The sequence below is a fragment of the Gopherus flavomarginatus genome, chromosome 3 (genome assembly GCF_025201925.1).
Source record: "Gopherus flavomarginatus isolate rGopFla2 chromosome 3, rGopFla2.mat.asm, whole genome shotgun sequence".
NCBI lineage: Eukaryota > Metazoa > Chordata > Testudines > Testudinidae > Gopherus > Gopherus flavomarginatus.
The window spans coordinates 107,883,746-107,909,243 of NC_066619.1; the positions used below are offsets into that span (position 1 = coordinate 107,883,746).

Sequence of the window (25,498 nt, forward strand, 5' to 3'; positions counted from 1 at the left end):
TAACTCCTCCAGGCCTTGTGGAGTAGGCACCCCATCACACCTCTGTATAGTCATGTTTGTTCTCCTTTGTTTCCGTGAATGTTTTGTATGGAAGAAAGAGAGAGGTTGCTTTAAAAAAAAGGGGGAGGGGGCGGGGCTGAGTGTAAAACCACAAAAGTAGGTTTGGAAAACTGTAGGGAATAATGGAGAGCAATTTTAACAAACAATTTTAGAGTATGCCTCAAAAAATGGAAGAAGTTTATATGTAGATTAAACTGACCTTGTTTATTAAAAACAACTAGGACTCCTTGTGGCACCTTAGAGACTAACATGTTTATTTGGGCATAAGCTTTCATGGGCTAAAACCCACTTCATCAGATGCATGGAGTGAAAAATACAGTAAGCAGAATATATATTATAGCACATGGAAAAAAGAGGAGTTGCCTTACCACGTTGGGGGGTCAGTGCTAACAAGCCAATTCAATAACTTTTTGTTACAATTGAATTGGCTCATTAGCAGTGACCCCCCAACGTGGTAAGGCAACTCCCCTTTTTTCATGTGTTATAATATATATTCTGCTTACTGTATTTTTCACTCCATGCATCTGATGAAGTGGGTTTTAGCCCACGAAAGTTCATGCCCTAATAAATATGTTGGTCTCTAAAGTGCCACAAGGACTCCTTGGTCTGTGTCAGCAAAAACAACAACATGGCTGCCACTCTGACACTTATTTATTAAATTATTTCAACTAAAGGTAGAAAGCAACTTGATAGCAATGAGTCTGTTGCAGCTGCTGTACTTTTGGGTTCTTTTAGATTTCGATTAATATAAATTGTGAAATTTAGCGACTTTGGTTTTTCTATTTACAGTTATCTCCAAAACAGGATAATTTGCCCACTGAAGTTGAAACAGAAGAAAAAGAGATGGATGCTGCAAAGGAAGAAGATATCCCTTCAGAAAAACCCAGTAGTGAAGTATGTGAGATGTTTTTCTTTCTGCCTAAAGCAGATGTTTGGAATACTACATGGAAATTTTTCCTCCTTTATACACATTTTAGGCCCTAATGCAGGCTTAAGTATTTCCAGACTATAGTAAAATAAATTAATAAGGAAACCTAAAATGTTAATTTGTTACTAGGGCTGGTTTGAAAACAGGAATTCCATTTTATAAAAAATATTTATATAAAAAAAGTTTTTTTTCAGTACAGAAGGAAACCAAGACCTGTTGAAAACCATGAGAAAACTCACACATATCACCCCAGAATAACCAGCAGTTGGATGGTTAGGGTGCTCACTTGGGATGTGGTACACCCACATTCAGGTTCTTGCTCCATCAGATTTGGGATTTGAACCTGGTTCTTCTGCATTCCACTGGGCCGTTGGCTGTTTTGAGGTCTTTCTCTCCCTTGATTTGACCAGAAATTTCATGCTGGGTCTGAGAAATCTTCCTGACAAAGTTCAATCAAAACATAAGATGCTTCAAAATTTCTGTTTGGACAAATCTATATTTTCCAACAAGAAACAGTTAATTGAAAAGTTTCTGGCCAGCTCTAATTATGGCATCCCTTTAAACATCTCAGGTTTTTAGCAAATATGTCAAAAAGAAACACAATGAAGCAGCCATTATTATTTGTCTTTTGTGATACTCAAATTACAAGAACAAACATGTCATAAATGAGGTCTTGATATATTTTGATGTACTGCTGAAATATATTCAGTGACTTGATATATTTTCTTTAACCTGTTTAGTTTAAATTCAGAGTTCCCACTAAGTTTTATCTGGATTATTATTGAACACAAGCTGAAGTTCACTTTGATTTTTAATTTTTACAATCTTTTTTTACAAAATGTAAATCAAGAAAAATACGAAACATTTTGAGTAGCTCTTGGAGAAAATGAAAAAAAAGTGGCATTAATGAGAAAGGTACATGTGTGTCAAAGGGCCCGAGGGGAGTTCAGAGGGAAGTGGCAGAGGTGGGAGGAGTCTTGACTGGAAGTGGGGGGCTTTACCTGAGCATCAGGCAGCTTTGGCCCCAGGAGGCTTTTTGTTACTTAACAGCTTTGGCGCATGGATGCCTGCAATTGTGGGCAAACTACACAGTGCATCCCCCTACTGGGCTCCTTGCGTCTGCAGGTTTTGCAGCTAGTGTGAATTGTGTGTCTCTTTTCAGATGAAATGTGCTTTGGTGGTGTGGTATAAAACCTTGCAAATTCACCTGAGTTTTGCAGCACAGCAGAAGCTGAAAGCTTGGTGTATCAGAAAGCCAGTCAGCTGTATATCAAATGAGTACAGTGACCAGCTGCGTGACACAACACACTGCTGAATAAAACTGCAGTGCTGGCATGGTCAGCCAAGTGTTGTTCACCAATATGGCTGGAGGTGGCCAGGAGATTGCATTTTGTTGCTTGGTCATTTTCTGACTCCCAGCAAATAATGTGATGACTGTTTTGTTTAAAACTGAGACTTTTTTTTGGCATACCACTGACAACAAGTGGAGTAGTATGTGTACCACAGTTGGAGAATACTAAATTCTGAAGAAACCCAGCAATTTATTACTATACTACAAAGATGCATTGTTAAGTCTAAGTACAAATATTCTAAATTTGTTGCAGTCACTAACAGAATAATCATCTGACCACGTCTGGGGAGTGGCTTAAAATGTAAGGACAAGTTCTGCTTAAATGTTTATATAACTGAAGTCAGTGGGAGTTAAGAATGTGTATCTGATCGCGGACTTTGACCCTTAATTATTAGAGTAAATATCAAGTCACTTATACAAGTTGGATAAAGTTAATTAAGCTAATTTATGTATCTCACTTAATACGCAGTGGGAAACAAACACATTGGAAATTGAATGTACTAAATGTAACTTGGTGAGTTCAATAAAATATGGCCATACCTATTAAACAGAATTCTAATTCGTATTTAATTTGCAATTTACTAACGTTCGGAAAAGCCATTATACCTTTATCTGTCTCTTTGAAGAGGCGTGTCACTGATTCTTAATCCTCTACTACAGTTTTAGAAAGAAACTTAAATTGCCTAATATTGATACTTGATAACAGATACCTTCATGTGTGCATAGTCTTTTACTAAAATACTGTATATACTAAATGCTATGGTAAAATGATCCTTCAAGCATCATAATAACTTAAACTAACTCTTTTGTGTTTTGTTAACATTCTAAGTGTTACTTTTTCAGGGTGTGATGAAAGCTAATGATGTACCTGTTCCTAAAGTTGCTAGAAGAGGGAGAAAAAGAAAGGTAACAATATACTTAATTTCTCAACCTATCAATCATTTTGTGATGGTGGCTTTCCTATTAGATTCTCACATTTTTTCAATAACAAATTATATTCCAATCAAAATTAATCTTCATTTGATTTTTGAATAAATTCAGAACTGTACAGAAGTATGTCAGCAATTCATTCAATTAATAAATCCCTTTAGAATACAATGAAAATGCCAGTAAATCCCATAGTTCAGAAAAGCCTCCTTTCATTGGAAGCTTACACAAAAACAGTGTACTAAATTCAAGTTTTTTAGATCTAAGGAATGTCTTCAATATGATTTATCTATCTCCTTGGGATTGATATAGATCAGAGAAAGCAAGAGAGATGAGACTGACTAATCTTTTTTTACATTGTGACTCCTTTATTATAGTGGCATGGCAGTGCTACTGTAGTTAAGGGTGTGTCGTGACTTTTGGGTTAGGGTGAGCAACCCAAATTTGGGGTCATTTGAGCCAGGAATTGTGGAGATACAAGTCCTGAGGTACTAGCCATTTTTCAAAAAGTTTCTAGTGGGCCTTTTTTTGCAGAAAGCTAATGCTCAAAATGTGTAAATGCTCTCATTGGGTGCTATGCACTACCTTGGGTAAAAACTGATCAACTAAGTCTTTGGGGACCCCAAATTGTGAACAGTATTTAAGAACATGTTCGCTTATTTGCTTGCGTAAATATGCAGCCTGGAAAGATTACAGTGCACACTCCAGTAAAGAAAAAATAAATGAGAAGGTTTCTATGCAACCACTTTATGCTTGCCTGGGTAGTTGGAGGGATCGTGTTGATGCTGTTTTTACTGATGAACACACTGAGGCTGATGTTTTTTGTCTTGTGGGAGGAAAAGGAAGAGTTGCATGTGTACCTTCAAGCTGCATTAGGCATTATTTCCATGCAGAATTGTGTAGGTTATGTCAGTAGCAGGACATAAGGCTTTTATTACAAAGGGTATTGTCAGCAATGAGGTGGAATATGGAAGAATTCAAATGTTTTAATAATGGTGAAGTGAAAATGTAGGTTGAGATGTATCCTATAAGTGTTAAGGGGGTTGTAAAAGTCTGTGAATTAGTTCTTAAATTGTACACATGGTGTTCTTTCTGGGTAGTTGGCTAAGTATGTGTGTGTGTATGCTAGGATCTGGAACCTCCTGAATCTTAATGAGTTTGTGAATATTGAGGCATTTCTCAAAGCGGGCGTGGGCTAGCTCTTCCTCTTTTTTGTTTTTTATGTGGTCCTTCAGTAATGTGAGGTGGAAAGATGGAATCCTATGAGTGAGAGTGAATGGATTGTAAAAGGTGGAGAAGAGGGTGTACATTTCAGCAACTGCTGGCAGAATATCAGCGTGTGTATTAATTGGGCGTTACTGAAAGGGAACAGTTTAGTTTGCTTGGGCAACCTTAACTGTATTTCCTGGTTTCTGAAGTTTGAGTTTTACTCAACTCAACGTTCTACAAGGAGACGACCTACTATGAAGCAACTTTAACTGTGCTAATGCATTAATGTAGGTTTTTTGTCATTTGAATTCATATTGGTAAGCACTTATTTGTACAAGTAGACCAGATATAGTCAATGAAACTATTTGTGAGCAGTCACCAATAAAACTAAGGGTTTCACAATCTAGTCGAAAATTTGAGCCTAACAATTTGTTTTTATATGTTGGAATGCCATTGATTTCCTCTGATATCTTCTCCCCTGTTTTGGTTTTTTCTTCATCTCTGTTTCATTAAAGATTGTTCTGATGCTAATACTTAATAGCTTCATGTAAGTAGGTGCCATTTCTCTACTCCCTTTCCAAAATCAATTTATCCCATCATGCTTTTAAAGATTTGTTTAGTTATTCCATAAAAGAGAGTGCCTGTTGTTTGCGCTAGGTGCTCGTTAACATGTTTATAGTCAGTGTAAAATGAGGATTTTGATCTTCGCTGTTCAAAACAGGTTTTTGAGGAGTTATATGCTGTAATTCTGCATAGTATAAGCTGTGTCCAGTTTGATTTTTAGAAATTCAGCTCTGCTCCATGGATGGAGTAACCAAGAACAGGAAGGTAAAAATGTTTACAGTGCCAAAAATATGGTAGGCACGTCACACAACACACTGTCAATTTTCTTACCATCTAACTTTAGACAGTGAAAGGTTACAGTAATGAAAATTATATTTTCACTCAGTTCTGCAAATGCTCTATTTTTTTAATTCTCTGTACAGGTAGAGTATAACACTAATTGTGTAATGCTTTCTATTATAAAACTTCTGTTGCTGTTGCACAAAATGTAATTTATTTTTTGAGAAAACAAACAAACAAACCTAGGAAATTACATTCCCAACTCTTTAAAAGTGTATGTAAGGTTGTATTAAGTCAAGCCCGCAGAAGTTAAATCGCATAATTAAGGTTGTCTGTGCAAGTCTCTCTTCTTAGGGTATTTCTACACTGCCAAAAAAAAAAAAAAGAGTATATTCTTAACTCAGGTTATAATAGCAGTGAAAACATGCCAACTCTGCTTTGAACTGGATCCCGCTTTAACTTGAGCTGTTAACAACTTGGCTTTTAACTTAGTTTGTGTCGTCTTTGCTATTTTAACCCAAGTTAGCTAACCCAGGTTAGCTAATCCAAGTTGAGAACACATTTTATTTGCAATATAGATGTAGTCTTTGAATGTGCGATTTTGTGGTACAGCTGTAGAACTACTTAAATAAGGACTTAAACCTGAAAGAGCATTACTGCACAAGCAGGGAGCTTCAGTCATGAGTGCTTATGACCAGCTCTACTTTTCTCTGCTCCTCATTATTCCTAGTCTCTACTAGTGTTTTTAAAAGGCACTCCCTATCTCTTCAAAGGGGCAGATCACAGACTGTGTCAGCAGCAAAAAGCTGTAGCAGCAGTGTATTTACATCTGTGGGTACGTCTACACTACGGGATTATTCCGATTTTACATAAAACGGTTTTATAAAACAGATTGTATAAAATCGAGTGCACGCGGCCACACTAAGCACATTAATTCGGCGGTGTGCGTCCATGGTCCGAGGCTAGCATCGATTTCCGGAGCGTTGCACTGTGGGTAGCTATTCCATAGCTATCCCATAGTTCCCGCAGTCTCCTCTGCCCCTTAGAATTCTGGGTTGAGAGCCCAGTGGCTGATGGGGCAAAAATCATTGTCGCGGGTGGTTCTGGGTAATGTCGTCAGTCATTCCTTCCTCCGGGAAAGCAACGGCAGACAATCATTTCGCGCCCTTTTCCCCCTGGATTGCCCTAGCAGACGCCATAGCACGGCAACCATGGAGCCCGTTCAGCTTTTTTTTTTTTTTTTTTACAGTCACTCTATGTGTACTGGATGCCGCGGACAGAGGCGATACTCCAGCGCTACACAGCAGCATTCATTTGCTTTTGCATGATAGCAGAGATGGTTACCAGTTGTTCTGTACCGTCTGCTGCCAGTGTAATTTGGCAATGAGATGACGGTTATCTGTCCTTCTGTGCTGTCTGCTGCTATCACGGGTGCCCCTGGCTGAGATCGGCCGGGGGCGCAAAAGCAAAACTGAGAATGACTCCCCGAGACAATCCCTCCTTTATGGTTTCTAAAAATAAAGTCAGTCCTGCCTAGAATATGGGGCAAATGTACTAGAGAAGCAGTGTATCAGAGAGTACAGCTGCTCTGTCAGATCCCGCAGAAATGATAAGCTACATGCCATTCATGGGGGGTGCCCCTGCAACAACCCCACCCGTTGCTTCCCTTCTCTCCCAACCTTCCTGGGCTACCGTGGCAGTGTTCCCCCCCCCCCATTTGTGTCATGAAGTAATAAAGAATGCAGGAATAAGAAATACTGAGTTTTTAGTGACATAAAATGATGAGGAGGCAGCCTCCCGGTGCTATGATAGTCCAGGCAGGACATTAAGCAGTGTGGGGGAGAGGAGCCCAGCATCCCACTGCTATGATAGTCCAGGCAGTACAGAATCTTTTCTTTTCACATGAAAGGGAGGGGGCTGATTGAAGCTCAGCCCCCAGTTGCTATGATGAAGACAGTTACCAGTCGTTCTGTACCATTTACTGGGAATGACCGAGAGTCATTCCTATTTTCACCCAGGTGCCCCCGGCCAGCCTCACCTGAAGCCAGCCAGGAACACTCATAGCTTGATAAGAAGGATGGTTACCAGTCCTACTGCACCATCTGCCACTGGGGAGGGGAGAGGAGCGGATACTTCTCTTCGCTGCTGCAGCATTGTGTCTACCAGCAGCATTCAGTAGACACAGAGTGACATTGAAAGAAGTCAAGAAATGATTTCTTTCCCTTTTCTTTCACGTGGCGGGGGGAGAGAGTAAATTGACAAGCTATTCACTGAACCACGCCGGACAATGTGTTTGAACCTACAGGCATTGGGAGCTCAGCCAAGAATGCAAATACTTTTCGGAGACGGCTGGGGACTGTGGTATAGCTGGAGTCCTCAGTACCCCCTCCCTCCCTCCATGAGCGTCCATTTGAGTCTCTGGCTTCCCGTTAAGCATGTCACGCAGCACTGTGTAGCCTGTAGAATTTTTTTCAAAAGCTTTGGCATTTTGTCTTCTGTAACGAAGCTTTGATAGAACAGATTTGTCTCCCCATACAGCAATCAGATTCAGTATCTCCCGTACGGTCCATGCTGGAGCTCTTTTTGGATTTGGGACTGCATTGCTACCCGTGCTGATCAGAGCTCCACGCTAGGCAAACAGGAAATGAAAATCAAAAGTTCGCGGGGCTTTTCCTGTTTACCTGGCCACTGCATCCGAACTGAGATTGCTGTCCAGAGCGGTCACAATGGTGCACTGTGGGATACCGCCCGGAGGCCAGTACTGTCGATTTGCTGCCACACTAACCCTAATCCGATATGGTAATACCAATTTTAGCGCTACTCTTCTCGTCAGGGAGGAGTACAGAAACCGATTTAAAGAGCCCTTTATATCGATATAAAGGGCCTCGTACTGTGGACGGGTACAGCGTTAAATCGGTTTAACGCTGCTAAAATCGGTTTAAACGCGTAGTGTAGACCAGACCTGTGAGACTATGTAGCCTAGTAGATTGAGGGTTGTTCTGTCATTTCTGAGGTCGTTAGTTGAAGTTTTCAGTAGTATGCCTTTGTGTATTGTGACCAGAGAAGCCCTCCAAAAGAGGAAGAGAGAAAAAAGGACTGAAAACAGAGCTTTCTTCAAAGGGTACGTCTACACTACGGGATTATTCCGATTTTACATAAACCGGTTTTGTAAAACAGATTGTATAAAGTCGAGTGCACGCGGCCACACTAAGCACATTAATTCGGCGGTGTGTGTCCGTGGTCCGAGGCTAGTGTCAATTTCTGGAGCATTGCACTGTGGGTAGCTATTCCGTAGCTATTCCATACTTCCCGCAGTCTCCTCCGCCCCTTGGAATTCTGGGTTGAGATCCCAGTGCCTGATGGGACAAAAATCATTATTGCAGGTGGTTTTGGGTAAATGTCGTCAGTCATTCCTTTCTCTGGGAAAGCAACGGCAGACAATCATTTCGCACCCTTTTTTCCCTGGATTGCCCTGGCAGATGCCATAGCATGGCAACCATGGAACCTGTTTTGCCTTTGTCACTGTCACTGTGTGTGTACTGAATGCCGCTGACAGAGGTGGTACTGCAGCACTACACAGCAGCATTCATTTGCCTTTGCATGATAGCAGAGATGGTTATCAGTCGTTCTGTACCGTCTGCTGTGCCATTGTAAATTGACAATGAGATGACGGTTATCTGTCGTTCCGTACTGTCTGCTGCTGTCATGGGTGCCCCCGGCTGAGGTCGGCCGGGGACGCAAAGACAAAAATGGGAATGACTCCCCTGGTCATTCCCTCCTTTATGTTGTATCTAAAAATAGTCAGTCCTGCCTAGAATATGGGGCAAGTATACTAGAGAACCAGAGAGCACAGCCGCTCTGTGTCAGATCCCGCAGAAATGATGAGCTACATGCCATTCTAGGCGGTGCCCCTGCAACAACCGCACCCATTGCTTCCCTGCTCCCCCAACCCTCCTGGGCTACCGTTGCAGTGTCCCCTCATTTGTGTGATGAAATAATAAAGAATGCAGGAATAAGAAACACTGACTTTTTAGCGAGATGATAAAATGAGGGGGAGGCACCCTCCAGCTGCTATTAGTGCAGGCAGGACATTAAACAGTGCAGGGGAGAGGAGCCCAGCATCCCACTGCTATGATAGTCCAAGCAGTACAGAATCTTTTCTTTACACATGAAAGGGAGGGGGCTGATGGAGCTGAGCCCCCAGTTGCTATGATGAAGACAGTTACCAGACATTCTGTACCATCTACTGGAAATGACCAGGAATCATTCCTATTTTTACCTGGGTGCCCCCGGCCGGCCTCACCTGAGGCCAGCTAGGAGCACTCATGGGCTGATGATGATGACAGATGGCAGTCACATTGTACTGTCTGCCCCCGGGGAGGGGAGGGGAGCGGATACTGCTCTTCACTGCCGCAGCATTGCGTCTACCAGCAGCATTCAGTAGACATAGGGTGACATTGAAAAAAGTTAAGAAACTATTTTTTTCCCTTTTCTTTCACAGGGGGGGGTGAGGGAGGGGAATTGATGAGCTATACCCTGAACCACCCCGGACAATGTGTTTGACCTTATAGGCATTGGGAGCTCAACCAAGAACGCAAATGCTTTTCGGAGACTACTGGAAACTGGGGGATAGCTGGAGTCCTCAGTACCCCCTCCCTCCCTCCATGAGCATCCATTTGATTCTTTGGCCTTCCGTTACGCTTGTCACGCATAGCCTGGAGATCTTTTTCAAATGCTTTAGCATTTCGTCTTCTGTAACAGAGCTCTGATAGAACAGATTTGTCTCCCCAGATTTCTCAACGATCAGATCCAGTATCTCCCATACGGTCCATGCTGGAGCTCTTTTTGGATTTGGGACTGCATCGCCACCCGTGCTGATCAGAGCTCCACACTGGCCAAACAGGAAATGAAAATCAAAAGTTTGCGGGGCTTTTCCTGTCTACTTGGCCAGTGCATCCGAGTTTGGATTGCTGTCCAGAGCTGTCGCAATAGTGCACTGTGGGATACCACCCAGAGGCCAATACCATCGATTTGCGGCCGCACTAACCCTAATCTGATATGGTAATACCGATTTTAGCACTACTCCTCTCGTTGGGGAGGAGTACAGAAACCGATTTAAAGAGCCCTTTATATCGATATAAAGGGCCTCGTGTGGACGGGTACAGCGTGAAATCGGTTTAACACTGCTAAAATCGGTTTAAACGCGTAGTGTAGACCAGGCCAAAGTTTAAGCCTTCCAAATCAAGCTTAAAAAAAAACCTCACAGGGTCTTTTGATAAGTTTTCAGGTTCCCCATCATCTTCCATCCTGTCACCCATGCTTCCTCTGAGCCAGTTTAAAAAAAAAAGAAAAAAAGCACTGACGGATAACAGTGCTATTCTAATTTCTCGGGGGGAAAAGGAGCAATGTTTTCTGGAGAATTTATTTTGCAGGTCTTCATTCAAGAGTCGTCTTGGTACGAAAGAGAACAGATTAGTTTGTGCCACTGCTAGTTCTGTCCAGGCTGATTAACAGTGTGCAAGGTCCATTTCTTTATGGAGTCCAGGCCTTTCTGATTCAGAGATGTCTCAAAAAAATTTCCTCAGAACTTTCATTGTCCTACCAGGAATCCCATCTCCATGCACCAGTTTGCCTGGGCCACCAATGCTACATACATTTTGCAACATTGCATTACTAGTTCCTGGCAGTACTGTTTGCTTCTCTCATGATCCTTGTTTTTCTCAACTCTGATGGTAACTCTGAAGCCCCACCTACAACAGGTGACTTGTTGATACCCATCTGAGATGTAACCGGTCAATATGTAAAGATTCTTCCCATTGCTTGAGTTCCACAGCCGCCTCATCTATTTTCAGAGTTGCCCATTAGTACCTCCTCAAGATCTGGTCTACCTCTGGCTATTCTATTAGACATTTATGGTTCTAGTTGCCCAGGGAGAGATTTCAGTTTCTTTCTGTGATGATTCCATTCATTTTGTACGACAGTGACCAGAAATGGAAACTTTTCTATGGCGGGGATGCACTTCTCTACAAATTTTCCTTTTTAGTAATGGACTTTCCAGAATCAGGAAACAGATTATTTTCTGCATCACCTGAGGAAACTCAGATAGGCCCCATTTAGTTCAGGCAAATGGTTGTCCTATGAAGTTAATCACAACTTTCTAGATTTACAAACCCTTAAGAAGGTGGTTCTGACTTTCTCTTCTTAAGACTCCCTCTGAGTTTAGCTGCTGTTTACTTGAAAAGCAACAATTGGACCTCCGTGGCATATTGAAACTTCAGGTTGGAACAAGAAAGTAAAGTTAAAAAATACTGAATAAAGCAAGGGAATCTCTCTGCTACTAGAGCAGGAAGTTTTTTATTTTTTGTGTTCAGTAGTGTCTACTGGGTGCTTTCCAAGCCCTCATTAAGTGCAGTCCCTTATGTGAGGAGCTTGCACTATAAAGCATCTAATGATTAAAACCACTTTTGTTTAAGCAAAAAATTAGCCTCTGTATCCAATGATTAAACACATGGTGATTGGACCCATAAAATAAAAACTAAATCATTGAGTCCTAAAGTAGTTAACAGAAATGTAGTGGTTTAGACACTGATTCCTATAGCTATCCAGCATTTTGAACCTCTTGATCTGGGGGGAACTTCTAGTCCAGGATCCCCTCAAATTCCCAGACCATCAGCACTGGAGGCACTTGGCCTGGAACCTGAGATATTTTGCTTTCTAGAGCATGAGTACTTGGTAGAGCATGTAGACTTGTTGCTCACATTTTGAAACTGTCCATAAATCCATTCTGAGAACTTGGTACTCGTGATGCATTTCAAAGAACAAAAATCACATTGTTTCTGACAACCAGAGCTATATAACCTGGAGTTTCTTCTAGACATGGCTCTTGACTGAGTCTTATCTTCCTGAAAGTCCAAGTCTCACTATTTAGGAGCTTTGTGGTATATTCCTTCCACCTCTAGCCTCACACTTCCTAATCCTTTAAACCTACATCTCTTCAGAGACAACATCTGGAGTCTATATGCATTATGTGCATCGCTGAACCTGGTGTTTTTGTTGTTGTTGTTGTTTTAATATATGGTGGAGTCTTCCCCATATTTCCTATTAAAATGTTTTTCTGTTAGTAGTACATCAGTGGAGTGTTAATAAGTTTGAAGGCCTTATTCATCTGGAATCCTTACATGCAGCTTTTTCCAGATGTGATTCTTAGACCTTCACCAAAATTTTCTGTCTCCAAAAATTATGATTTTAATTTGAACCAATGTATTTAAACATAAGAATGGCTAAACTGGGTCAGACCAATAGTCCATCCAGTCCAATGTCTTCTGATAGTGAGGAATGAACAGAACAGGGCAATTTGTTGAGTTACCCATCCCATGTTATCCACTGCTAGCTTCTGGAGGTCAGAGGTTTATGAACACCCAGAGCATGAGGTTGCATCCCTGACCATTTTGGCTAATAGCCATTAATGGACCTATCCTCCAAGAATGTATCAAATTCTTTTTTTAAACCCAGTTGTATTTCTGGCTTTCACAACATCCCCTGGCAACAAGTTCCACAGGTTGTGCATTGTGTGAAGAAGTACTTCCTTATGTTTGTTCAAACCTACTGCCTATTAATTTCATTAGGTGACCTGCTGTTCTGATGTTGCTTTTTGTTGTTTGTCTTTCTCGTGTTCTAAGCCCTTCCACACAAGGATATAGGTTGCAGACGTAGATGTAGTCATGACTGACAGTCTTTTTACACAAAACTAACCTTTGGAGAAAGTCAGACACGTTTTAAGATTAGGTGGTTGACCTAAGAAGGGATACAGCATGTCCATATCCACTATTTCCAGATGGATACATTCAGGAATTTGTCAGGTCTATTAATTGTTCATCAGAGATTTCCTTCCTTCTGTGTGGGCTCACTCAGTCAGGCATGTGGCCTTCAGAATGAACAAACAACTCTAATTTGAGGGTTCAGTTGTGTAGGTTGTTCTTCCTTTGGGTTCTGTTTTCTTGCTATTTTAAGTTTCCCTCCTGTTTGTGGAGATTTGTTTTACAGCTGATTACATCTGAGCTGTTCGTGGATCATAAAACACCAGGTGCCCACAAAAGAGAAAAGTAAAATCTACGTACCTCTCTGTAACTTACTTTCTCTGAAATGGACTCCTCGTGCTCCCTGAAACTCCATTCAGGGCATCCTAACTTGCATGAAGTTCCAGCTGGAGCGGATATTTTCTCAGTCTTTCTTTTTCACCTTTATGAGGTATTTGTGCAGAGAGAAATGGAGAAATCCTGGGTTTCCCTTATATTAGGATCTTCCTTTGCCATAAATCTTTAAATCTTTAATAAGTAGATAGTGAATCTATCTCCAGGCAGGAACCGTTGATGTTTATTAATCTGAATGTATAGATATCTTCTCAGTTTGGGCTATTAGTTGGGGAACTAGGGAGGCATTTAGTTCTCTGAATAGCTCCACCCATTGTTACAATATTGTGAAACTAGAGAGAGGTTTATTTTTTTAAAAAGAAGTGTCTGTAGGGAAGATAAGGGAGAATTAATTACAGAGTTGTAATGGATCACTGAGCATGGGGTACCCACTTCAGAGAAGAATAAGAGGTAAAGTTCAATTACGTACCCATAATTTTTTCTTCTGAGTGCCAAAAGCAGTCTTTAATGGTAAAAGAATGTATATTGTAAGTAATCTTTCAAAGACTTAATTTTTACAGAATGAGTCTCGTTTCTTTTTCTTATTGCTCTGAAATTATCTGAGTATGTGCGATATAGTGGCTAATGTTCTGTGTGTGTTCATGTATGTGTAGTTTTTGTTTAAATCTGAAAATGGTGGTTGTATGGTCTGGTAATTGCAGTATGGATAAACCAACTATATTTTAAGTGTAGCCTCAATTGTTAAAACTTATTACAAGTGTTTTCAGATGATACCCAGTTTGTGCATGTGTGTCATGGTTGAAATAACATTAACAGTTACTGCATTTATAGCTTCTTTGAGTGGTGTGTATATTATGTCTGAGCAAAAATAAGGGCTGCTCTACACTGAAGCTGTAAGTTACATAACTGAAGTTGACATAACTTACAGTGATGTTTACACCACGCTGTGTCAGCTTGTCTTCTGCCTCTGGAGGAGGGGGAATAGAGACCTCGACAGGAGAGCGTTCTGCTATTAACTTAGCTTGTTTTCACCAGACCCACTAAATGGACACCACTGCATTAATTGCAGCAGTGCCAATTTAGCACTGTTTAGTATAAACAAGCCCTGAGAATTAGTTGGAAGAACAGGGGTGAAGGGAGATGATCATTTTTAATTATATGAATTGTATCCTTTAAAACAGTCTGAAAAACAAGCAGAAGCTGAGGAGGCAGCAGTGGCAACAGCTACAACAGTGGCAGCAGCAACAACTGCAGTAGTTGCGGCTCCTAAAGTGAGCCCTAAAAGAGGAAGACCAGCAGGTAACCTTACCATAAGTCTGACTTCATTTTTTTCTCATTTAATTTTTTCAATGGAGAATGAAAGAATTTACTTCTGTAGACAACAGGTATTACAACACATTTGCTCTCTAAGGCAGTGTCTACACTAGAGAGCTTACAGTGGTACAGCTGTACCAATGCAGCTGTGCTGCTGTAAGATCTCTCGTGTATCCGCCCTATGCTGAAAAGGGAGAGCTCTCCCGTTGACATAAGTAATCCACCCCCTACAAGCAGAGTGATGAGCTGTATTGGCAGGGGAAGCTCTCCCATCAACATAGCACTGTGCACACTATCGCTTATGTCAGCGTAACTTACGTTGCTCAGTGGTGTGAATATTACACACACACACACACACACACACACCCCCCGAGTGACGTAAGTGATAGTGTAGATATAGCCTAATGCTGAAGGTGACCTCAAAGTATAAAACAGCTTAGTTGCCGGGTTATGTGCTGAATGCCCCAAATATCAGATGGTGAAGTATTCAGCACATAAGAGTTTCAACTAGTAGACTTTGTGATGTCCTCTGAGTTAATATGTTTATTACATTGTGATACAAATATCACCCTGACCCATGCTGTTGATGTCACAACTGTTGCAGAACTCTGCTTGTCTATAGAGTATCTGGTAAGAGCTAGTTATTGCTGTGTGGCATAGCGCTACAAAGGTTTATATTTTATCACAAAGATTATAAAACTGATACTTTTAAAAAACAGGTTGCAAATGCATACCTGTGGGCTACAATTAAAAAAATAAAACATTGGGGGGGCGGTGAGGAGAGCGCTATCAGTTACTGGGGATCTGTGTTTAGTTGTGAGAGTACTAGCATAAGGTATGCTGAGGTGCTACTTGCAGCAGGACCCAGTGCGTCTGTGTAATTCCAGAAGAAGACGTGTAACAAACTAAATATCTACCTGGAATGATTTGCCATCAGTGGAATAGTACAATTGTTTCATATCATGCGCCACTGTGAGAATAAATACACTAAAGATTGTGAAGTGCTTTGACAGCTACTGATGAAAAATGCTACATAAGAGAGAGGAACATTTGCTTGCTGTCCTATATAATACCTAATATTATTACTGTAGATTCTTTAATATGACTATTAATAAAAGCATATATACTTATGGCTGCTAGATGTATTTCACCTTTCATTAAAGTTCACCAGGCTTTATTCTACTGGGAAAAAAGGAACACTTGTATTGTTTCTTAAATGTTATAAATTACCAAACTGAAAAAAGATACAAAAAACAGTATGAATGAATACTTAGGACTTGTCAGTTACCATCAGTAAAGCTGCATTTTTATTTATAAAAGGTTTTCAGAAACAAAACTGAAATATCCCAAAGATGAGGAATCAAATATAAAGGTTAGGAAATAAGGAAGAGTGATGTGCAAAAGCGTCTCAGACCTAGTAGGGGGCTGCATGTGTAATTCTGATCTGTATATACCACACTCATAACCATAGTGTTTGAGCATTTTGAGTAGTGAATTAAGCAGTGTGACTAATATCTGCCATGAGTTTGGTCTCTCATTTTCTTTCCCAAAGGAGAAGTAGGTGCAATGAAGTGTTTGGTTTTTATTTTGGATATATATAATGTGCGCGCACACATTGCTGTATGTTAGGAAAAGCAAAGTCAAGGAAATGTGCCTTGTATAAAGATCAGAAGTTGTTGAAATTTGTGATGGTCCTTTGTTCCTTTGGGAGTTCATTCTGCGGTGTTGGGCAAGCCCTTGGGAAAGCTCTGTCTCCTTCACAGACAAACTTTATCTTTTCATTAGGTAGGTGTAATTTCTTTGTGCAACTTTGATAAGAGTGTTCCTGGAATAAAGCATTCAATTCTGGATACCTGAACACAAGAAAACTTGTAGGGAGCTCAGAAAAGAGTAAGAAAAACAATTGAGGGACTGAAGGGATTTTTTTTGAGGAAGATTAAAAGCAGGGAATATTGTGAAAAGTTTGGTAAACAAGTGAAAGAGAGAACAGAACTGTCTATGAAATCTGTATTACATGAAAATATTGCTAACACTTCTGCTCTATTTTTGAAAATAACCAGATTTAATGTACTGCAGTTTTTAATTTGTGAAAAGTCATGTTTACTGTGTAAATATACTTGTAAGTAAAAGCTCTTTAAAATTCACTATTTAATACTACATGAGAAAATAGTTCTTTGAGCAATTGTATACATCATATTAGCCTGTAGTATGGACAACAGATAAGTTGCTTCTGATACTCATTTATATTTTCTGGCATTATGAAAACATAAGTTTTGAGGGGTTTTTTAGATGCAGCCATAGCTTAACAGATTTTAGGGGGGTTTTGGTATGAAAACTAGGAAGTTATATTTGACTTTGTGTGGATGACTTAAGAAACTAATTCAATCTCTCCTAGCAAAACATACAATTTTAGCAACTTAAAATGAATTGTAAAATGTTTAGAACATAAGCGATATTATCTGTTATGTTTATACATAGAATGTAAGCAATAAAAGGAGTCAATATAAAAGCCAGATGGAATTAAATAAACCCTTCTGGCCTTCTCTGGGGAACATATCGCTAGGCAATGTGCAACACAGCATCCCCTGGCATTAGTGTGTCATGTGCATGTATTGCTTAGCAATGCTGCACGTTAACTCCAGTGGCATCTCAGATATTGGGAAGTACATTTCCTAGCAAATGTTCAGTGGAGGCAGCAGGATAGCATCTCCTTGTGGTACTGTGCACAATATTTTCATCTTGCAGGACTTAGGATAGAAGTGCCAAGGAGGTAGAGAAATTATTTAGCATATTGTAAATATATGGTGAAATTAAGAAAACTTTGTGCTGTGTATCTCTGGGTGCCTAATAGAGTTTTCTGACAGTGATCTGTACAGTATGAAATAGTCTCCCAAGTGAAATTTTGAAAGTTCCATAACAGACATTTTGCACTACTTTGCTATTATAAAAATTCATACTCTGTAACTGAAACATGTGAGAGTGCCAGAGTCTCCAAAATTGAACAAGATACATCTATATCTGTATCATAATAGTCACACACACTGTGAATTGATATTCCCATTAAATGTCTGACTGATGTCTCTGGCAATAGCCATCCATAACAAGTACATGTCATATAAGCCTCTCGAATTGCTTTACCAACCCACCTTATCTGTTGTTTACGACATCCTGATGGTTCTATAGCAGTTAGCCCTGTTGATAGCCTATAATAAGGAAAATCATCTTCTGTACTATAGGATGAGACCACCAAACTCATTTCATTTCCTAACCTAATCTCTGAAAAGGTGATAGGTCAGCATATCAGTCCCATTCAGTATTATCTCTCTGATGTTGTTTTATCAGTTAATGTTGCTATGAGAATAGTTGATTTTAAATAAGAAACAGGTAGAGGCTGTAGACTAACCTGATCTTTCTATTTGAACATTAGCTACAGAAGTAAAGGTTCCAAAACCAAGAGGAAGACCCAAATTGGTGAAACCACCTTGTCCTTCAGAAAGTGACATGTGAGTTGGATTTTAATATATAATCTCTTTACATATTGTAAATCAAATGGCTGTTTTCAAGAAGCTAGCATAACTGTGTCACGGAGTGCCTGAGCACTGTTTTTCCTGGGATACTTGATATAGGTGGTTGCTTGCTTTGGTAGGTGAAGTGGTTACTAAAGTCTTAAGTCAGCTGTAAGTATGCCAAGGTAGCTCAAACTCAGGCATGACTGAAAGCTCTTTTTCTCCCTAATTTGAAAAATTTCTTCAAAGAGCCTTATTTTCTGTTAAGTTTGGCTGTACATTTGTATCTTAATAGCAGATATTCATTTTTGTGATGAAGAAACAGGGAGGATCATGCAAAAAACCTGTACTAGCCCTTTATAGATGCTTTATTAAGGTTTGTAATAAGAAACCCCCAGAATCCCACAAGTGAACGCCATGGAATCTAAGTGCTGTTTGAAATGGGATAGTGCTATGTGCACATCCCTTTTGCCCTATATTAGGGTCATACTAGCTCTTAACCATCCTAAAAATTGAAAGAATAGTCAACTATTTGTACATTCTAAACTTAGTTCTCTTTAGAAGGTTTATAGGACATATGTGCATCTACATTAGATATGTGCCTTAAATAAATGTCTTGGTATAATTGATTAAAAAGGTTAGTATTTACTGCAAACATACATGTGCTTAGTATTAAGTGTGTAAGCCAGTCCATTGAAGTAATTGGTACTGCTCTCATGCTTAAAGTTAATCATGTGAGCAAGGGTTTTCAGGATTGGGGTCTAAGTCAGTTAAAATGAGAAGAGGGAGTTTGCATCTCATGAGCCCTAAATTTACAAATACTTAAGCATGTGTTTAACTTTATGCACATGAATAGTCTCACTGACTTCTTGTACTAACTTCAGTGGGTCTGCATATATGCATACAGTTAAACACATACATAAGTGTTTGCTGGGCCCAAGTATTAAACATTACTGTTGTTTCTGAATTCACAGAGACAAATAACGGGATAAACCCACTTTCTAAAGGATATCTTCATAATCAAAAGGGTTTGGGAATTGACCTATTTTTTGTAAAGATGAACTATGAAGTGAGGAAGCACTCTTTTTAATAAAGCCATTTATGTAAACATTCATTTTTCCTTTGGCTGTTGAGAGTACTTGGCTCCATTGTACACTCAGTATAGATAAGGATTATGAAGCCTAAGCATGGATATTGACTGAAAGATAACTAATTTTTATTATATTTTAGTGTTCATGAGGAGGATAAGACCAAGAAAAAAGTACCAGAAGAAAAACAACCCAAAAAACAGCTGAAAAAAGATGAGGAGGGTCAGAAGGAAGAAGACAAACCAAGGAAAGATATTGACAAAAAGGAAGGAAAAAAAGAGACTGAACCAAAAAGGAAAAGTGCCACTAAAGTGGGTTCTACATCAGCGTCTGATTCTGAAGAGGATGGAGAAGAGCAGGAAGGTGATAAGGTAAGATATTTTTCTTTGATTAGTTTATATCTTGGTTGCTGATTTTATTTATTCTTCTAAACTGGGGGAAAACATCCACTAAAAACAATGGTTTAGTGAAGATATGCCCTGAAGCTAATTCCAGGTCTTTAATCCTGGGCATTAACAGTTGCAGTCTAGTGTTCAGACTCCCATACAGAGGCATGCTATGGAATGAGAGGTTGCAGAACTCTCTCTTCCAAAAGGCAATTTCAGTAATCCTTGGTATTATCTAAGAGTAATTTTTTTAAGTGGCTTTAATTTAAAAATGCCATTTAGGCAAGTATAATATATCCTTGAATGCATAGGGCTTTTTCTGTAATTGCTTTTGTAGAGCATAGTAAGGGTTTTGTGAGATTTATTTATTTTGAAAGAAAAAACTAGAATGCTCTGATCATTTCAGAGTTGATTCCTTTTATGGATTTTGTGCCCCACCCACCCACCACCTATATGTGCGATAACAGATGACTTGCTCCATCTGAGAGAAGAAAATGAGTGCCAGCGAACTTAAATTTATTACCATCACATACACAAGAATCTCTTACCACTCACTTATTAAAGGTAATTGTGGGAAATTCTAGACCTTGTCCACGTGCCCTTATCAAACAAATGTAGTGATTTAGTTCTGAAATTTTAACTGCTGACGTTTTTTTTGATTTGTAGTAACCTAAGTATTCCTCTCTTCCCACCCAATCTCTAAACTCTGTTAATGAAACAGAAGAGAAAAGGAGGAAGAAACTTTCAGGGTGCTCATAGGAGGAATATACTAAAAGGCCAACATGAGCGAGATGTAGGAGAAAGAAAACGCAAGCAAGAAGAACTGATGGAATCAGAGCCGTGAGTATACTTTAATATGTAGTGGTTGTGCAAGCTGATAGCAGTGGCTGAGAATAACATGAAGAGACAAAATCTGAAGAAAAATTCCTTTAGCGAAGAAAAATCCTTTCAGTCTGAAATATCTGGTGGTGGTTTCCCCTTTTTTAGTGATATTTTTTTCTAACTTTTCTAGTAACATATCCTCAGTTTACATAGATTAATATAAGGGATGCATATAATTTGGGGGACGGTGGGAGAAAATTGGACTTCAGAGAATATAAAAAGTATTGTCAATCTTGCAATATTTTAGTCTTCGCAATATCAGGGCAGAGCTGACAGGTTCTGTCTAGAATTATTTTGACTATTAATGCTTCCTATATTCAAGCTTACCTTTATGAAGAAAGAGAACTTAACTCTGATCCATGTACCGTGTCTTAAGTCTTGAATATATGAGATTGAGAGAGTGCTAGGGCTCATTAATTCCTTGGCTGTGGAATTCTGATCAGGTTATAGAATGCATAGGGTTCCCTGGAAAACATTTCCTTCTCTGTCTGGCAGCTGGAGCCCACACCGTCAGACAGAACAAGGAAAAGGTTCTGGCTTATGCTACTCTGGCTCTGCAAAGCCAGTTGAGTGATTTCAAGAGCAGTCTGCGCTCAGAAGAGAAACTATCACAAAAGAACCAAGCATCAGCATGGAGAGAAGATGCTGCCAGAAACTTGTTGTGGGGGTGGGGTGGGGACACTGGGAAGAAATCTGTCCTATTCTGGAGAGCAATTCCAGGAATGGGTGAAGAAGGAACCACCAAGAGATCGTGATGTCCCCATCCCCACAGTTGGTGGGAGGGAGGAAGAAAGGGAGAACAAGGTAACAAAACTCTGGGAGAAAAAGGAGATGAGAGAACAGTCCCTCCCTCTCCACATAATGACAACGTCTAACATATACTGGTTCCCCTCTAACTTTCCATGCCTAGTAACAAGAACGCAAACTCTTTCTGTCCTCCTCAACCACCCTTTTCCTGGCAGCCTAAACTTATTCCTTTTTGCTAGCTGCCAAATTGCAAGCATCTCCAGCTCCCAAAGATACTAAACTCTGTCCCTACCATTCCTCAACAGCTGGTCTTAATGTATTGTTAATGCTTAATTCTGTGCTACACTTCTAATTCTGCAACAAATTGTAATGTATTGATTTGGTTATTCATTTTAATACTAATGAAATAAACTCGTTTTAAATATCTTTCAAGTTTACTATTATGCTTCTGGGGAGCTAGAAATAGTTGCATTTAAATTATTATAAGTAGGAGAGCATTTGCTTCAGCCTTGGAATTCAGCGTATCATGGAATATGCAGGCCTTTATTATAGCTAGTGACTAATGTTAACAATAAACCTAGAACCAAAAAAAAATTTTAAATGTGCTTTTTACTTCTGCAGTACTCTCTGCCTGCACGTTGATAAGGAGGAAGTCTGTTATTCCTCACAGAACTAATAGTCTAAACAGACGGAACAATCTTGCTTATGCATCCTAAATTTGTTCTACTATGCCTCTGTATTATTCCTTTATATTTAAAACTGTATTTTGTTCTGGGCTGCCGGTGTCATGAAAGATGCTCTGTGAAATTTGTTTTGTGTTCCTGTAAATCTGTGAACCTATAATTGGTTAGAATGAGAGGAACATCCAGGGTATGCTTAAGGACTTATTTTTTTAATGGATTTTTTTGGTCAGATTTTGATATCTGTTGTGTCAACTGCATCAAAAATATACTGAATATGCATTGCAGAAAATGTGGTTCCTCTGCATGTTAGGATTTCCAAACATAAAATAAGACTTTGTATATATGTAGAAGTAGTACCAACTATAATACAGTCTAAAGCAGTGGTGGGCAACCTGCAGTGGGACCATCAGGGTAATTCACTGGCAGGCTATGAAACCGTTTGTTTACATTGTCCATCCGCAGCTCCCAATAGCTAGAGTTCGCTGTTCCTGGCCAATGGGAGCTGCAAGAAGTGGCACAGGGACATGCTGACTGCTGCTTCCCACAGCTCCCATTGTTCTGGGAGTGGGGAAATGCAGCCACTCGGAGCTGTAGGTGGCGGTGCCTGCGGATAGTCAATGTAAACAGATTGTCTTATGGCCTACCAGTGGATTACCCTGACAGGCCGCAGGTTGCCCACCACTGGTCTAAAGACTAGATAAACAGGGATTTATAGTGGTTCCTGAACCATGTGGTTGAGAGTTTAAAGCTTCTGTTTTGTTCCAAAATAAGACACTGCAACTTTGTAATGTTTTCTCTCCTCCTTCTGTGACTGAAGGGTGGCCATGCCATTGTCCTGAAGTTTTTTCCTTTAAGTCCTTATTTTCATTTTATTGTATTGTATTAGTATTTTCACTCATCCTAAGGGAAAGAGCCATGAGATTTGTAAAAATGCTGGGGGGGGGGGAGGGCAGGAATGAAATTATTTACACTGCTTATTAAGGTGTTTCAATGTGATTAATACATAATATGGCCTTTTGTTTTAGGGCACATACAGAGTTTCTATAGATTTCTCTCCTCCACTGCTGACTGTTGGGGGTGGGAGCAATGTGTGTGTGGTTTTTGGGGTGGGGGAAGTTGCCATATGATAGGGACTGTTAGAATGCTGCACCCCCATTACTATGTGTAGCTGGTGTAGAATCAAGTGCCACTTTTAAAGTCTGATGTGAGCCATTAAAGTGTTCTTGAAGTCATAAAATTTTCTGGTGTGTGAATCTTTCATACAGTGCATCTTTCTTTTTAACTTTCACATGCGACAGAAGCACAGAGAATAAAATTTATAAATCTGTACAATTCCTTGTGACTTGATTAATTTGTTTATCCTTCCTTTAATGGTTTGCTGTGTATAAATGCCGATTTTCTATTGAAAGCAATTTGTTAATCTGGAAGAATCTGCTATCCATGCTGTCGTTATTAAATTAATCATAATCTTCTTCATTATGCAAGATCAGCGTTTGTCCTTTTCTTGTGCTAATGTTTTGAGTTACTGCCTTAGTCATGAAACAGCATATCTCATTTTAAAAAGTTGAAATTACAGACTTTAAAAGAAGACAAACGTTGTAAAATGTTTAACATTTTTAATAGGCAGAGTAAAGAGGAAACCAAGAAACCAGAAGTAAAGAAGATGGAGAAGAAGCGAGGTTAGTTTAATGAAGCTATACAGAATATTTTTAGTCTCTTTAATTTTAAATAAAACATACCTATAAACTGAAACTTCATTAGTGAGGGGTTTCTGGATTAAAACAATCCAAGATATTTGAGCTGCGACTCTGCTTCTTGCAAGTACTTTAGGCAGTGCATTTTGTTCCAAGTCTTTTGCTACATCCCTACCTCCCATGTGCTTCTCTGCCTTCAGCAGTGCAAACAAAGCCACTCTCCAGTACTCCCGCTTTATCCATTGTCATTCCATTTTTAAAGCTGTTTATGTGGGTAGCAGGGAGCAGCGTCTTTCTCCATCTCTTAGGAGAAATGTCTGATTCTCTGCACCCTGAACTGGACTACTCGGGAAGTTCCTGTGCTCCATTTGTTTTTCCTCTTCTACCCCATCATAGCAGAGCAGTTGACAAGGCGTTTCAATCTTTAAGACGACACACTCAGGAGCCCTATCACAACTACTCAGAGACACTTGTTCTGCCAAGGGAAGGAGGTTAGGCTCTGGACAGCTTCCTGGGGCCTCCACATCCTTGCATGCTAACCTAGACACTTTGCAAGGGAAATTCATTCCTTTTCATTCTTTGGGGCTCAGCAAAGTTGACTGTCTTTACAAAAAAGGAATTCTTGGGGGCCAGTCCAAATATCTCCCCTCCCACCTTAGTAAAATTCTTTAATATTTGCTACATCCTGATTTGTCTATGATTGGAGGCGGGCTCAGAATCCATAATGGAAAACTGGTTGCTTTATTTCCTTTCTGGAATTGGTCTCCTGCACTTGTACTCTTCTACACTCCCACTCCCATGAGAAGCCTTTCAATGCTTCTACAGTAGCCCCTTCAGGATCCCTTAATACAGATGAGTGAGGCTTTACTGTTTAAAGATCTGCTTTTAACAAAAATAATATAGGTGTACTGGTTTGAGCATGGTGATGTTGCAGAGACTAAGACAAATCTGAGATTCCTCCAGTATTTTATAGGAAGCTGTTTTGTCCAAATGTCTCTGAATCTAAATGTATACATGAAAGAACAAATACTGTAGAACATACTTACAGGAAGCGGGACTCTTTCCTGGGAAGCAGTGACTTTGAAAAAGATTTGGGGGTCAATAATCAGCTTAACAGTAGCTCAAAACGCAGTGCTGTGGCCAAAGGGGCTAATGTGACTCTCTGATGCATAAACGTGATTCTCAAGTAAGAGTAGAGAGGTTATTGTACTTTTGTGTTTGGCACTGGTGTGACTACTGTTGGAATAGTAGATCAAGTTCTGGTATCCACAATTTAAGAAGGATGTGATAAATTGAAGAGGGTTTGGAGAAGAGCTGCAAGAATGATTAAAGGTTTAGAAAACGTGCCTTATAGTGATAGACTCAAGGAGGTCAATCTATTTAGCTTAACAAAGAGGAGGTTAAGAGGTACCTTGATTAGCCTCTGAGTACCTACATGGGGAACATATACTTAATAATGGGCTCTCCAGTCTAGCAGAGAAAAGTATAACATGATCCAATGTCTGGAAGTTGAAGCTAGACAATTCAGACTGGAAATAAGGTGTACATTTTTAATGGTAAGAGTAATGAACTGTTGTAACAACTCACCAAGGGTAGTATTGGATTCTCCATCACTAGAAATTTTTTAAATCATAATTAGTTGTTCTTCTAAAATCTGTGCTCTAGAAATTATTTTTTGGCAGCTCTGTGGCCTGTTATAGAAGATCAGATGATCACAATGGCCCCTTCTG

General features: G+C 39.8%; 1 protein-coding gene across 4 annotated transcripts in view; it reads left to right on the top strand.

Moving 5' to 3' along the window:
* The window catches only part of PSIP1 (PC4 and SRSF1 interacting protein 1), a 79,425-nt gene that overhangs the window by 30,467 nt on the left and 23,460 nt on the right, over positions 1–25,498 (top strand). For 2 of the 4 annotated variants that reach the window (XM_050944194.1, XM_050944192.1), the window contains 7 exons: positions 850–954; positions 3,183–3,245; positions 14,650–14,767; positions 18,210–18,285; positions 19,519–19,747; positions 20,484–20,602; positions 23,698–23,753. In XM_050944194.1, coding sequence (XP_050800151.1) covers positions 850–954; positions 3,183–3,245; positions 14,650–14,767; positions 18,210–18,285; positions 19,519–19,747; positions 20,484–20,602; positions 23,698–23,753 — 766 coding nt within the window. Of the gene's footprint in view, positions 1–849; positions 955–3,182; positions 3,246–14,649; positions 14,768–18,209; positions 18,286–19,518; positions 19,748–20,483; positions 20,603–21,139; positions 23,405–23,697; positions 23,754–25,498 lie in introns of those variants that run through there. The other 2 variants (XR_007773170.1, XM_050944193.1) reach the window with 2 other exon arrangements.